Source organism: Neovison vison, chromosome 6 (genome assembly GCF_020171115.1).
Source record: "Neovison vison isolate M4711 chromosome 6, ASM_NN_V1, whole genome shotgun sequence".
Lineage (NCBI taxonomy): Eukaryota > Metazoa > Chordata > Mammalia > Carnivora > Mustelidae > Neogale > Neogale vison.
The window spans coordinates 22,312,134-22,329,095 of record NC_058096.1 but is presented as its reverse complement, the minus strand read 5'-3'; the positions used below and the strand labels follow the sequence as shown (position 1 = coordinate 22,329,095).

The window sequence follows — 16,962 nt, the reverse complement described above, 5'->3', positions numbered from 1 at the left end:
TTCCTAAATATTATAGCTGGGCTAATATATCCTAGCTGAGCAATACTCCTAAATAGTATGATAATGTATGATGGAGAATGGAGATTCTGAGAATGGCAGGAAAAAACTAATTTTCCTCCAACACAATAACATGTTTGTTTCCTGTTTTTCTTTATCAGAAATAAAAGAATTATAATCAAAAGTATATTTGCTTGGGCATGAAAGTTTCAAGTGTGTTGATAAGATCCTTAAGGAATTCTCACCTGCGACTTCATGGAGATGCTACAGAAGCACCTCCATGTTCCAGCACAGGTCAACCACAAGATCGCCTTGGGAAAGTGCCAGGAACCATGTCACAGATATATATATATATTTTTTTTTTCTTAAATAAAACATGTATTTCCTGGGAATAAAAATAAAACAAATATAGATGTGAGGCTCAGTCATTTGGTAGAAAAATCAACTAGGATTCAGACTGGTGTGTCATCATTCAGCACCAGCTTGTTGACTTGAAATAAAAAGTTATACTGATTCCTTCAGATCACAATCTTTTTGTTATTCAAATGTTACACTGAATTCTAAAAATATAACTTAGAAAAACTTTGTTTTGCATATGTATTTTATCAGAAGTGATTTTCTCCAAATGCAGTCTACATCTCTCCCTGTCACTTGTATTACCCACATTTTACATACTTAAGATGCTATTATGATGCTAAGTAATAAATGTATTTTATCATTAAAAAAGATGATTATAATTTTATAATGTTATGTAAGCAAATGCTAACCCACTTGGGTTAAGAATCATTTTGAATAGGGGCACCTGGGTGGCTCAGTGGGTTTAAACATCTGCCTTGAGCTCAAGGCATGATTCCAGAGTCCTGGAATGCAGCCCCACCTGCGGCTTCCCACTAGGCAGGAAGCCTGCTTTTCCCTTTCTCTCTGCCTGCCACTCCTCCTGCTTGGGTGTACTCTCTCTCTCTGTCAAATAAATAATTTTTTTAAAGGTGTCATTCTCTAAAATTGTCTTACAAGAATTCTTTTTTTCCCTCTAGATAACATAGTATCACCAGTTTAACCTCTTTCCATGGTGATTACTTTTGTTCAACACAACAGTGGCTGTGTAGTCTACACTTATCTTCGACTATAGTTATAAAACACTTCATTCATTTTCACTACCACTGTCCTTTATGCCATTTCTACTGTGTCGGTCAGCAAATTCCATCCTACTCCCGGTCATCTCTTTCATGGATAATTTCTGTATTACTTCTAGAAGTTCTAGAAGTAGATGACTCCCATCATCCCCTATCTTCCCATGATGCGCTTCAGAAAGGTCATAAGCATCATAGTTCTATAAAAGTTTGCCTCTCTTCTGATATGATTTATGAAAATACTAACTGAAAAAAATGCAAGTAAACCCTTTGTTCTAAAGTGATGATTTTTCAAAATATTTCAAAATATAGAGATTTTTAAAATGTGTTCTCTGTCAAAACAAAGTGCTTAGAGCACACATAGTTTGCAAGTTTAAGACTTAAAGCTAAGGTAATTCCATATAGAACATTTACTTAATCTTCTTTTACAGGAGTTTTGACTATATTTTCCTTTTAACAATGTGATGATCCATTAGTGGTTGTGACTTTCTGATAGAGTACAGTTGGGGATGTGATAATATTCATTATATTCCCTTCAGGGAATCAAGAAGGATATTGGAAAGAGAGCTACTTCAGAATTTTTCTTTTCTTCTTTTTTTTTTTTTTTCTAAATGAAGTCTGAAAAAATATTGCAAATCATTCACATGTCAGTCGCTTAAAAAACTGTTTGAAAGCCAGAGAAAGTTTCCCAACAATTATGAAATGGGCCAGTGATTATCACTTTATTCCCAACTCTTTCATTAAGATTTATTTTCAAAATAACTGTCTATTTTTTTCTCATTTGGAGCTTAGTAAAATTATTTTCTTTTATTTTTTAAGATACGCTTTTTAATGGTCTTGGGCTTGGAGCAGTCATTGGCCTGGGCGTGGCGGCGCTCTTGCTAATCCTTGTGGTAACGGACGTCAGCTGCTTCTTTATTAGACAATGTGGGTTATTGATGTGCATCACGAGGAGAATGTGCGGGAAGAAAAGTGGCTCTAGTGGGAAAAGTAAAGAACTCGAAGAAGGCAAAGCTGCATACCTGTAAGTAGCATTCGCAGCGCGTTACATTAACACGAGTGCCATAGTCAAGCTTGCATACTTTCTTCGCGGACTTTTTTTCTGAGCAAAGAGCTTGGCTCTAAGACCCTTGGACACTGTACTGTCTGCTTTCTGACTTTAAGCCTATATGACCTTAAATATAACATGTTAGAGATCCAAATGCTTTTCAAAACAGACTATTAAGAAATAAATCTAAAAATAGGATCCACACCAAAAAAATAATTACTGTTATGATTCAAATAGAATTAGAAAAAAAAATAGAAATACAGACAGTAGTACAAATGTATTTATGATTTCTCCTACCATTTTTCAGTTTATACTGAATAAAAGAAGGACACCAGCAGTAATCTGAGTTAAAAACAGGAAAATTGAGTAAAAATGTAAATTATGACAATTCCTTCAAGTGCAGGAGATCACTACATAGAAGTTTCAAGGTTGTATAGAGCTGTTGTATGAGCTTTGCAATACATTAGTATGGATTCTGTACTTAATCTTCCAAATTTTGATCAAAAGCTGACTATATGTTAGAATTTTGCACTCTCTATGGCATCTCATTCAATTAGAATATGAATTCCCCAAAAATACATAGAGCTGAATTCTATAGAAAAAAAAAAAAAAATTCCTTCCTCATGTAAAAGGGCAGCTAGGAGGAGGTTTAAATACTTTTTGTTTTGTTCGGTGGTGTTTTGCTAGATTTGAATTTAATCTCAAAAGTACAATAGGCTCAATGTAAAGAAAAGTTAGAAGGCACAGGAGAGCATGCATACTCACATGTAATATAAACACACAATGTGTATGTGTATGTGTCTTTGTATACATATACATATGTGTGTATATTAAACCTGTAATAAAAAATAACTATTCTTAAGAATTAAGAACATTTCCTCTACTTTTTAAAGTATTACACTCTTTCTGCAACACGTCTAAAACATACAAAAGAGTTAAAAGAATTTTATAGGCAACAACCATTTATCAACTACTTGGATTCTATAAAAAATATTTCATTATATTTCTCTTATCCCATATTTATCTGTCCCTCAATCCATTATTTTACTTGCATTTCAAAGGTATCCATACACTTAACCCCTACACAGTTCAACTTGCCTATCATTGCATGCAGTTCAAAATTTGTTAATGTTTTCTTTAGGTAAAACTTGCATAGAGTAAAATGCATAAAATATTCTGTTTGATGAGTTTTGACAAATGTTCATATCTGTATAACCTAAGCCTTACCAAAATTCAGAAACTTAGCATCATCCTTAAAATTTCTCTAATGTTTCTACCCAGACAACTCATATTCCTCCCCCTGTACCAGAGAACTACTATCCTGATTTTTTTCATCATAAATAATTTTTAGCTTTATAGAACTTGATAGAAATTGATTGTTGTAATATTTACTCTTTTTATGTCTAGCTTCTTTCATTCAGTCATGTTTTAAGATTCATTCATGGTTGTTTTTCAGAGTCCATAGTCTCTCATGGTTCACCTCCCCTTCCAATTTACCCAAATTCCCTACTCCTCTCTAACACCCCTTGTCCTCCATGCTATTTGTTATGCTCCACAAATAAGTGAAACCATATGATAATTGACTCTCTCTGCTTGACTCATTTCACTCAGCATAATCTCTTCCAGTCCCGTCCACATTGCTACAAAAATTGGGTATTCATCCTTTCTGATGGAGGCATAATACTCCATAGTGTATATGGACCACATCTTCCTTATCCATTCATCCGTTGAAGGGCATCTTGGTTCTTTCCATAGTTTGGCGACTGTGGCCATTGCTGCTATAAACATTGGGGTACAGATGGCCCTTCTTTTCACGACATCTGTGTCTTTGGGGTAAATACCCAGGAGTGCAATTGCAGGGTCATAGGGAAGCTCTATTTTTAATTTCTTGAGGAATCTCCACACTGTTCTCCAAAGAGGCTGCACCAACTTGCATTCCCACCAACAGTGTAAGGGGGTTCCCCTTTCTCCACATCCTCTCCAACACATGTTGTTTCCCGTTTTGTTAATTTTGGCCATTCTACTGGTGTAAGGTGATATCTCAATGTGGTTTTAATTTGAATCTCCCTGAGGGCTAATGATGATGAGCATTTTTTCATGTGTCTGATAGCCATTTGTATGTCTTGATTGGAGAAGTGTCTGTTCATATCTTCTGCCCATTTTTTGATGTGTTTGTCTGTTTCGTGTGGGTTGAGTTTGAGGAGTTCATTATAGATCCTGGATATCAACCTTTTGTCTGTACTGTCATTTGCAAATATCTTCTCCCATTCCGTGGGTTGCCTCTTTGTTTTTTTGACTGTTTCCTTTGCTGTGCAGAAGCTTTTGATTTTGATGAAGTCCCAGGAGTTTATTTTCGCTTTTGTTTCCTTTGCCTTTGGAAACGTATCTTGAAAGAAGTTGCTGTGGCTGATATCAAAGAGATTACTGCCTATGTTCTCCTCTAAGATTCTGATGGATTCCTGTCTCACGTTGAGGTCTTTTATCCATTTTGAGTTGATCTTTGTGTACGGTGTAAGAGAATGGTCGAGTTTCATTCTTCTACATATAGCTGTCCAGTTTTCCCAGCACCATTTATTGAAGAGACTGTCTTTTTTCCACTGTATATTTTTTCCTGTTTTGTCAAAGATTAATTGACCATAGAGTTGAGGGTCCATATCTGGGCTCTCTACTCTGTTCCACTGGTCTATGTGTCTGTTTTTATGCCAGTACCATGCTGTCTTGGTGATCACAGCTTTGTAATAAAGCTTGAAATCAGGTAAGGTGATGCCGCCAGCTTTATTTTTGTTTTTCAACATTTCCTTAGCGATTCGGGGTCTCTTCTGATTCCATACAAATTTTAGGATTATTTGCTCCAGCTCTTTGAAGAATGCCGGTGGAATTTTGATCGGAATGGCATTAAAAGTATAGATTGCTCTAGGCAGTATAGACATTTTAACAATGTTTATTCTTCCGATCCAAGAGCATGGAATGGTCTTCCATCTATTTGTGTCTTCTTCAATTTCTTTCATGAGTGTTCTGTAGTTCCTCAAGTACAGATCCTTTACCTCTTTAGTTAGGTTTATTCCCAGGTATCTTATGGTTCTTGGTGCTATAGTAAATGGAATCGATTCTCTAATTTCCCTTTCTGTATTTTCATTGTTAGTGTATAAGAAAGCCACTGATTTCTGCACATTGACTTTGTATCCTGCCACGTTGCTGAATTGCTGTATGAGTTCTAGTAGTTTGGGGGTGGAGTCTTTTGGGTTTTCCATATAAAGAATCATGTCATCAGCGAAGAGAGAGAGTTTGACTTCTTCATTACCAATTTGGATAAAAAAAAAAAAAAAAGATCAACTTAAAGATTTTATTAAATAATCAATATTAGGAGAAGAAACCTAGTACATGAAGTCCTATCTAATTTATGGAGGTATTAATTTGAAGTGTGGGAAGCAATAGCCTTTAAATCAAAGTGTGTGGGGTGCCTGGGTGGCTCAGTGGGTTAAGCCTCTGCCTTCGGCTCAGGTCATGATCCCGGGGTCATGGGATCGAGCCCCGCATCGGGCTCTCTGCTCAGGGGGGAGCCTGCTGTGATCTCTGCCTACTTGTGATCTCTGTCAAATAAATAAATAAAATATTTACAAAAAATAAAAAAAAATTAAAAATTTTAAAAAAAAAGATTCATTCATGGTGTTCTGTTTATCAGTAAGTCATTTATTTTTATTGTTGAGTCATTTCTATTTGTTTTTCTGTACATACATTTAGGCATGTAAAACCTCGTGTATTAATTTCTAGGCTTAGCAATATAGGAGAATCTATTCTTTACAAGCTGCATTGTTTTTTGTTTGTTTGTTTTGTTTAGATCTCTAAGCCTATTTCAATTCTACTACACAATTCGTCCATGATTACTTCTTATGGATTCTTTATAAGGGATATTTTCACTTCATGGGATGCTAAATTAGGTAACATACATTTTCATTTCAAAAAACATTAGATTCATTTCACAATCAAAATGCCATCTACTTACTTGTTGGACACAGAACACAACAAAGAACAAACAGAAATCAGGCTCTACTTCACACTTGAATGGAATAGTAATGTGTGCCATAGCAAATAGAGTGGGATCAATTCATAATCCAGTATCTCCTACTTTCCTCATTAGAACAAATTCTGCTTTTTAATTACCTGCTGTGCTTTTACATTGTTTTATTAACTAAATAAATATATACCAAACTCAATATTAATTTCTTTTTCACAAATTGAGAAAAAAAATATATGTATAGATTGATACATTGATTTTATTTATTTGAGAGAGAGAGAGAGCTGGAAGAGGGCAGAGGGTGAGGGAGAGAGAAAGAATCCCAAGGAGACTCCACACTGAGCACAGGGCTCCATCCAGACCTTGATCTTACAACCTGAGATCATGACCCAATCCAAAACCAAAAGTCAGACACTTACTGACTAAGCGACCAGGGCATTCCCAATAAGTGTTTAAGGATTACTTTAGCTACTTTTGAAAAATGAATTACTGGAAGGTTGATAGGTGTAGAGGAAAGATTTAGAATCAGAGAGAGTGAGTGGGAGGATCTTGAAATACTCCAGGTAAAAAAGTATATTCTTTTGGACCAAAGTATTAGTAGTGTGGTCATATACAAATGTATGGAGTCTAGAGATAGCTGAGGTAGAGGCAACTACTGTTGATTGATTTGACTTTCGGGTGAAAGAAAGAGAAATCATGTTTTTCTCTTCATTAACTGGAGGGATACTGGTGACTATGTGCAAAACAATGAGGTATATTCAAGTTCTGTCATTTATTTTTATTTCACTCTATTAATTCTCTATTAATTGGTAATTTATCCATCAACACTTTGGTTTGTAGGTCCTGCTGGGTTTAATTAACCTTAAAGAATTGGGAAGATGAAAGCATGGAGTTCGTTCTGTGTTTGTTATCCATCATAACTTTTTACATCATCATTTCCCCTGCTTTGGGAAAATGCTTTTCAACTCTTTTTCAAAAATTCATTGTTTGAATTGGGAAAATATTGTACATATTTTTTTCAAAAATATTATATGAAATCACAATGGGAAATAGAATATAGCTGATTTGGCCTCTAAACATGATTGGAAGTATGCTTAGACTAGTACTTTCATGTTATTACAATTACAGGACTATGCAGATTTATTATATAGTATGTTAATTACACACTTAGAATACTCTTGTTTAAAGAATATCAAGTTCCAAAAAAGAGAAATTAAAGTCAGTGGCATACAGAATGTCTTTCAGGTAAAGTTCTAGAATATTCCATTATTTGGCTCTAATAAATTTAAATTAAACTTACATTTATCTTGCATTCTCTTTTATCTAATAAAAATGGTGAATGATTTCTACTTTATCAAGCTATGCTTATACTCTTGTTCACCCAAGCATTAATTTGAGCTAATAAATATTTATTGAACACCTATATAGTCAAGCACTGTTCTAAGCCAGAGATATAACTATGAGGAAAAGTAAACTAGTCCCTTCCATCATCTAGCTTTTATTCTGCTGGAAAAAACATATCAGTTAAAAAACAATCAAATGGATGAATAAATAAGTAGTTTTTGTTATAAATGCTATGTGTAAAAAAAAAAAAAAAGATTTTCCTGTTTAGACTTAGGTTGTAAAGGAAATAAAATATTGAAAACTAATAGAAAGTAACTAGCCGAAATGTGTGTGTGTGTGTGTGTGTGTGTGTGTGTGTGTGTGTGTGAAAATGCCTTTTCCATGTACTGAGAGATATCCAAACCAGCTTCCTCTACTGCCACATGAGGGAAGGCAAATGCACAACTCCAGTCCACTCCAGCCATCCTGACTCACTTAAGAGGGGTGATCCTGAGAAGAAATTGTGAAGTTTAGAGTCCAGGGGCTCAGACTTACTAATGACTGAGGCCTAATGACAGGATTATTGAAGGCACTCTCTCCACACCCCACTTTACCACCACATTACTAAATGCCTATACTTAGCAGTTCCTTCTAAAATGTATATCATGTCCCAATATCAAGGAAAACTATAAATATACTCAAGGCAACAGATAAGATAAGCATCAGGGCCAGATTCAAAAAAAGGCAGGGATGTTGGAATTATCAGACCAAGATTTTTTTTTTTAAGTATATGATAAATATGGTGAGAACACTGTAGGACAGCATGCAAGAAGGGATGGGCCATAGCAGAGAAATGGAAATTCTGAAAAAGAATCCAAAAGAAAGGCTAGAGACCAAAAAGATCCTGATAGAAATGAAGAATGCCCCTGATGATCTTACTAGTAGACTACACATGGCTGAAAAAAGAATCTCTGAGCTTTGAAAAGATCTTAATAGAAGATACCAAAACTTAAAAGAAAACAGAAGAGCACCTGGGTGGCTCAGTGGGTTAAGCATCCAACTCTTGAATTCAGGTCAGGTCATGATCTCAGGTCATAAGATAGAACCCCCATGTTGAGCTCTGCCCTGGGCATGGAGCTTGCTTAAGATTGTCTCTCTCCCTTCCTCTCTCTGGCCCTCCCCACCTCTCTCTAAAAAAAACAAAAAAGCAAAGAGAATAAAGATGGAAAAAAATCCACAGAATAAAGTAGTATCCCATGATATCAAATACCATAATGCATTTATCCTTGTCTTTCATGACAATTTGGGTGAAGCTTTCAATATTTTTTCGTATTAAAGTATGATATGTGGTAGCGGCTTAACCCACTGAGCCACCCAGGCTCTCTCTGTCAAATAAATAAATAAAATCTAAAAAAAAAAAAAAAGTATGATATGTGGTTTGAATTTAACTTTTACATTAATCTTATTGTAAATGTACATTATGTTCTTAGACATGGAATGTAAATCAAAATTGAAAAATACTGACAAATTGCCCACAAAATGCTATACTCATTCATACTCCTAATAAAATCAGAGAATATATATTTCTATATAGTTTCTCAAACATTAAATATTATCAATTTATTTTTATTTAATATAATAAGTGAAAGATACCATTTAAAATTTTCATTTTTCTGATCCAGTAAATTCTGAACTTATTTTTTTTATGATTCTGCTTTGGTCACTTTATTTCTTCTGGGAAATTTTTTTTTTTTTAAAGATTTTATTTATTTATTTGACAGAGCTCACAAGTAGGCAGAGAGGCAAGCAGAGGGAGAGGGAGAAGAAGAAGCAGGCTCCCCACTGAGCAGAGAGCCCGATGTGGGGCTCAAACCCCGGACCCTGGGATCATGACCTGAGCCGAAGGCAGAGGCTTGAACCCACCGAGCCACCCAGCCACCCCTCTTCTGGGAATTTCTTGTTCGTATTCTGCACACATGTCCATGGAGTTATTCAACTTTTCTCTTACTTTCTAATTATATAATGTGACCCTTAATTATTTGATGTTGTATTTGTTGCTAATATTTTCCCCAGTCTATCCCAAAGTTTGAATTTTGCTTTTGATGCCATTAATTATATGAATCTTTCCATTTTTATTTCAAAGCTTATGAATTTTATAAATATTTATTTCTTATGTGCTTTGAGATATTTCCATTTTGTTTTCCCTCAATTTGTTTAAGTTGCAAGTTTTAGTAATTTATTTCCTAACACTAAATCCTCTTTGCCTCCTTGCCCTCCTAGAATACTGAAGACAGTTATTGATTAAGACCTGTTTAATCAATGTCCTGCTTAATCAAAGTCCTGCTTAATTAATGTCAGGCACTATTCTAAAAACTGTAGAAATTAATTTGGTGTCATTATCATCTCTGGTTTACTATCCAGGCAACAGCACAGAGAAATGCTTATGCAGTGAGTTAGTGAGAGTCAGCTAGTTTGGTCCCAGGGTATATCCTCTTAACTATTCTGCTCTGCTTGTCATTTCTTGCTTAATAATCAGTTCTAGAAACCTGGCAGGAATTTATTTAGTTTTTAAGAGTCTATACATTGTGAATTGTCCATAAACCATAACATACGTTTTATGACAATTTAAATAAAATATTGCTTTATCACTTTTTACAATTCCACAGTAAATATCAGTAATAATTCTGATATCACTTCAAGTATGATTAAATATAATTTATAAAGGATGGGAATTAGACTCATTTAAATTATTAGTGTGCTTCAAATATTATCACCGAAGGGCAAGTAAAATATGCATTTCAGGCACACCTGGGTGGCTTAGTGGGTTAAAGCCTCTCCCTTCAGCTCAGGTCATGATCCCAGGGTCCTGCTTCCTTCTCTCTCTTTCTGCCTGCCTCTCTGCCTACTTGTGATCTCTGTCTGTCAAATAAATAAATAAAATCTTTAAAAAATATGCATTTTAATACTCCTTGTAGTATTTACTGTAATAGAAGATATTGGAAACAACCTAAATGTCTGTTGGTTGGACACTAGCCAAGTATATGGTGGTGCATACATATGATGGGATAGTATGTGCCATGAAAAAGAAGAGGCAGCTCTAAATATTCTAGTATTCATTGAAAAGGCAAAATTATATTGTCAGTATGTACCATTTGTTTAAAAATAACTCCTTGCATTTCTATGCATATATGCTAGTATATGAATAGAAGGAATGTCTCTGGAACACACAATTTGAAAGTGTCCTTGTCTTTATGATAGGTAACTAAATATCCCGTAAACAGGCAATGACAGGGAGATATCTTTTCTGTATATATCTTTTGAAGAATTCTATAATATATGAATAGACCAGTTAGTTAAAAATGTAAAAGATTACTAAAAACAAAAATAAGGATTTTAAGACAACTCACCATGTTCTCTTATAACACTTTAACTTTCTTTTAGTAATATCTATTTTATCATTTCCAGTTTAAAGTGGTTTGCTAACATATTATTTTCAATAAGGAGTATACAATTAAAATCCAAATCCGCCATCTTATTTTTTTTGCATTCTGTTTTGTTTAATCCACACCCATAGATCTGCACCTGTTAATATAATTAAACATAAAATCCAACCTTTTGAATCACTTTTTTGCTAAGAATCATCAATAGCCACATTTTTTGAAACAGTATCATCATCTATGTCATTAGTAGCATTGATATTATGGAGAATTGTTTAAAAGAATCAATTGCAGAATAACAACAGCAAACAAAACATCATCAAACTAAAATTTAATTGTGATGGGTGCTTTAATTATCTTTACTACTATAGAGATCTTGCTTCCTTGAAGTTCCTATTCAGGTTGATGAACATGTCCTAATTGCCAGTTCTTACAAATATTTGCATTTTAGAGTTATAAAGGGTTGTTCACTACAATTCTGAATTATAGAGTTCTAGATTTTCTTCCATTTCTACTGACACTGACTCTTCAGATTTCGATGTGCTTATATGTGAAGGACGTACAGAGTCAACATTTTTAAGATCTGTGCCACTGTAGGGGTTTTGTTGTTTAATTTCTTTGTTGTGTACTGCTAGCATATTTGATTTTTAAGAACTAATTTTAATGTCATATATCTATCATTACAATACTAAATATATTTAATGTGCCCAGTGCTCCATCATTACCTCCTTCCCTCACCTTGAACCCCTGGCAAACATTGATCTTTTTATTTTTTCTGTAACTGTGCTTTTTTACAGAATGCAATGTAATTGGGAATACATAGTACGTAACCTTTTCAGACTGGCTTATTTTCCTTGGCAATATGCATTTAAAGTTCTCCCATGTCTTTTTGTGGCTTGATAGCTCATTTCTTTTCATTGCTGAATAATATCTAATTGTGTGGATGTACCACAGTTTATTTATCCATTGACTTGTTGAAGGACATCTTAGTTGGTTCCAATTGGGGGCAATTACGAATAAAACTTCTATAAACATTAATGTGGAGATTTTTACATGGCATAGGTTTTCATTCCATTTGGGAAATTTGTTAGAATACAGTTGCAGGATTGTATAGTAAGACTATGTACCTGGGTAGGTGAGGACCCCTATCCCTCCCTTACATTTTTTTTTTTATTTTGCTCCTTAGTTATAATCTATATTATGAGAATATCATTCCCAATGCTTATACCTCACTTTATCCTTTATCATCACTAAATCCTTTCCTTATTTTTCTTTCTTTTTGTTCATTTATTAAGGAATGAAACTTTGCAGTAAACTTTCTAATTTTACAAAAATTTCACAATTATATAAAATTATACTTATTCTCATATTTTAAAAATCCAATAATGATGACAAGGATTTGAAATTACAAATGAAAACATCATGCATATATGTTATAATATTGTTTTATGTAAACTATTTTCTTGAAAACATGAATATGTAAAGTCAATATCATAGTATCGTTAAAATAATTATATAATTCATAGAAACACTTAAAGCAATGAAACCTCTCATATATATAAATTTTATCTTCTAAATTTTAATATAGAAACAATATTTCTGATGTTATATTTCAAATTAAAAAACCTAAAGCATATGGCTAGTTGGGGGAAAAGCTACTTCATGTCATAATTTCCTATAACATAATATTTTTTTATTTATTTCCCAAAGTAAACTGCATGATCACATTCAAAATTTGGGCTTCTTGGGGCACCTGGGTGGCTCAGTGGGTTAAAGCCTCTGCCTTCGGCTCAAGTCATGATCTCAGGGTCTTGGGATCGAGCCCCTCATCGGGCTCTCTGCTCAGCAGGGAGCCTGCTTCCTCCTCTCTCTCTCTCTCTCTCTTCCTGCCTCTCTGTCTACTTGTGATCTCTATCAAATAATTAATAAAATCTTTAAAAAAATAAAAAAGACAAAATTTGGACTTCTGCAAAACATTAACACAATTTTGATGAAAAAAAATCTTAGATAAATGGAATTTCTCCTTTCTGTTTTTTTCTGAGTGAAAATTATGTGGGTGAGATGAATTTTAATGGGAAAAAAAATTTAGTGGTATTCTTAATCTGACCATGTTGGATTTTAGTGAGGGGAGATGGGGTTAAGTGGAGATTCTAAACTATGTTTCATAATGCGTCCATTTTTACATTACATGAATAAGGTTTTTTTGTTTGTTTATTTTTCTAGGAAAGATGGATCAAAAGAACCAATAGTGGAGATGAGGACAGAGGATGAAAGAATCACTAATCATGAGGATGGGAGCCCAGTAAATGAGCCAAATGAAACCACACCACTAACAGAACCTGAGTAAGTAGCTTCAGATGCTTAATTATTTTTGGATAAATATTTATAAAATAATAACATCTTATCATTACTTGTAGCATATATATACAAATAACATTATTTATAGAAAAGTGTTTCTTTTTCAGAGAAAATAAATGAGAATATCAAAAACCATTTTCTAGGGAAACATTCCACATGAAAATTTTGTATCAATGCCAGAGAAAATCTACTATTCAAATATATATTTATAATTTTATGTAAAAATGTCAAAGAGATGGCACATGTTAGAGTTGGATTTTCTTATATTTATTTTACTCTTAAGAAAGTGATACTTTCAGGGCATCTGGGGTGCACAGTCAGTCAATTAAGGTTAAACCTCTGAGTCTTGATTTCGGTTTAGCTCAGGACCGCAGGGTTATGAGATTGAGCCCGGTCTCAGACTCTGTATTCAATGCGGAGTCTGCTTAAGATTCTCTCTCCCCCTCCCTTTGCCCTTTCCCGCTCCCCCCACTCACAGATGCACTCTCTCTCTCTCTCTAAAATAAATAAATAAGGGGCACCTGGATGGCTCAGCGGTTAAGCATCTGCCTTTGGTCCAGGTCATGATCCCAGGGTCCTGGGATTGAGTCTGGCTTTTGGGTCCTTGCTCAGTGGGGAATCTGCTTCTCCCTCTGCCCTGGCCCTGCTTGTGCTCTCTCACTCTGTGCACGCTCTCTTTCTCTCAAACAAAAATAAAATAAAATAAAATAAAACTTAAAAAAAATAAATATTTTTTAAAAAAGAAAGTGATACTTTCAAAATAGGATTTAAAAAAAATATTTTATTTATTTATTAGACAGAGATTGAGAGTACAAGCAGGGGGAGCCACAGAGGGAGAGGTAGCAGTGGGCTCGCTGCTGAGCAGGGAGCCCAATGTGGAATTTGATCCCAGGACCTTGGGATCATGACCTGAGCTGAAAGCAAGACGCTTAACTGACTGAACCACCCAGGTGTCCTCAAAATGTGATTTTTATTGAAATAAAAAAGGGTCAGGAAATTGGCCATTACTCTGAATAGGAATATCACAATTTAAAATAAAAATTGATAATGTGAATATGTACACAATCTACTTTGAAAGGAAAGAATATTCATTCGGAAGAAGAGATACTGTTAAATTGTCTTTCATTTTAATGTCCACATAGGAAGTGATGTTTGCTCTCCATTCAAGATTATATTATTTACCTCTTTCTATACCCATCAGAGCTCCATCATAGCCATAGCAGATATTTCAGATAAATTTGCAAAGATGATGAACATGTGCAAAGATCATATTCAGGCAACATGAAAGTTAAAATGATTAAAGCCAAAGGCATTATTAAGGAGTGAAAATAGTATTCTATGGAATATATTGAATACAAACAAAACCATGACTATAACATTTTTCCTTAAATACTGTTCACTAAAATTACCTCTAAATTTTATTGTTGTTTGTTTGTTTAAGAATCCTTTTTTTCTTTACCAGCATACACTCACTTGCAGAGAAATTTGATTAGGCTTCTCATCCTAAATGGAAGGTTGAGTGTTGTCACTAGTGAAAAAAACAACTTGTTTTAGAAATGCCTGCTACGTGCTCTCAAGGGGCTGATATAATTACTATTTAGAGAAATACAAAGTACTACTCTGCAGCTAAATTTTCCATATAAATCCTCAGGTCATGCCATTTAGAGATTATTACCTATTAAATGGAAATTTCCTCTGGTGGAGGCAGCTTTTACCTGGTGGGTTCTATAGTTTCAGAAGTCTTTTCAATGAAGCAAAATTTTACACAATAAAACAAACAAACAAGTAAATAAATAAAACAGGTACCTGGGTGGCTCAGTGGGTTAAGCCTCTACCTTTGGCTCAGGTCATGATCTCAGCATCCTGGGCTCTCTGCTCAGGAGGTGGCATGCTTCCCCCTCTCTCTCTGCCTGCTTCCCTATCTACTTGTGATTTCTCTCTCTATGTCAAATAAGTAAATAAATAAATAAATAAAAATCTTTTTAAAAATGTAAATAAAACACATTTCTATCTATTGATTAACACCTACTATGAGATATTGGTGTGTATGTAAACTAGTCAAGAACTAGGGAGGGGTGTGTGTGTGTGTGTGTGTGTGTGTGTGTGTGTATTTATATTTATATATGAAAACTAGCCAAGAACTAGGTATATATAAACTACCTATAGGCATATATAAACTTAATATATATAAACTTAAAAATGCAAACCAAACCAAACCAAACAAAAAACTAGGTAAGAAAATGCCTTTACATGTGATAGGGCAATATTGTGCAAAAAAATAAAACAAAACAAACAAGATGATCAATAACTACTCCAACCCTCAATTATAGAAAATAGTCAACAAAAAATAATAGAAATAACCGTAATTAAAAAAAACAATTTAACATAAATTGAAGTAGTGAAAATTATATATGCAAAAATTCATCATCTAATAAATATTTGAAAACATTGGTTAATTCCAGTTTTATAATTATTTGAGTAAGAGATATATTAAGCATCATGATAACCTCTTATCCAAGCTCTAAATTTCTCTATATTTCTCTATATTTTGCTGCTTAGAGGTGACACATTGGTTTTACCTTTTTTTTATCAAAGTTTACCAAACGGAAGAATGGAAGAACTGTGAAGACATTATTTATAATACACAAAGAAGAACATGCCCTATTAGGTACAAAGTAGATGCTATTTCATTACCAGGAATGGATCATAGTAACTTTTACCATGACTTACTTTTGACTGGTTAATTTTCACATAATAGCTTTGATCTTCAGAATTTAATGGCTTGCTCTTCCCATTCAAAAATAGAAAAGAAATTACAAGTAAATTCCGGAGAAACTGGCATAGTAACGTTCACTACCCCACGAAATGGTGACCTTAAAGTACAGAATTGAACTGGAATTTGTTTTTTATGTGGGAAAAAATATCTTGTCGAGGGGGAAATTTTAACCCCAAAGCTGTGTACATAAGGAGTAATCATAAACTATTGAATTCAAAACTGGTAGAAAAAAACATACCTTTCATCATTGTCATCATAGGAAGAGTTGTGAAGCTATCATTAAGAAATAAAGCAGTACCTGGGTGGCTCAGTCAGTTAAGCATCTGCCTTCAGCTCAGATCGTGATTCCAGAGTCCTGGGATCCAGCCTTGCATCAGGCTCCTCACTCAGTGGGAAGTCGGCTTCCCTCTCTTCCTCTTCCCCTTTCCCTGCTCTTGCTCTCTCAAATAAATAAATAAAATCTGAAAGGAAGGAAGAAAGAAAGAAAGAGAAAAAGAAAGAAAGCTTATTTTCCTTAATAGATTTTAATTGCTACTCATAATCGATTATGTACTCATAATTGATACAGAAATAACAACAAAAAATAATAGTGAAAGAGGTTAAAGAAAACGCATACAGAAAATGTAGAAAAGTGGGAAAGTCCTGAAATGCATACTTTCATCAAGTTCCAAAGAATACAGCTAATTCGGAATTAGAATATAGCTTTTGAATATAGAATTAGAATACAGCTGAAAAACAATCTGAGGGGTTTGAAGTGGTGGGGGGGTGGGAGGTTGGGGTACCAGGTGGTGGGTATTATAGAGGGCACGGCTTGCATGGAGCACTGGGTGTGGTGAAAAAATAATGAATAATGTTTTTCTGAAAATAAATAAATTGGA

The 16,962-nt window shown here is 34.2% G+C and overlaps 1 protein-coding gene across 1 annotated transcript in view; it reads left to right on the top strand.

Annotated features, from left to right (window-relative positions):
* Positions 1-16,962, top strand: part of NCAM2 (neural cell adhesion molecule 2) — a 524,714-nt gene that overhangs the window by 506,145 nt on the left and 1,607 nt on the right. The window contains exons 16-17 of the mRNA XM_044251090.1: positions 1,947-2,151; positions 13,174-13,293. Of these exons, the coding sequence (XP_044107025.1) occupies positions 1,947-2,151; positions 13,174-13,293 (325 nt within the window). The remainder of the gene's footprint in view (positions 1-1,946; positions 2,152-13,173; positions 13,294-16,962) is intronic.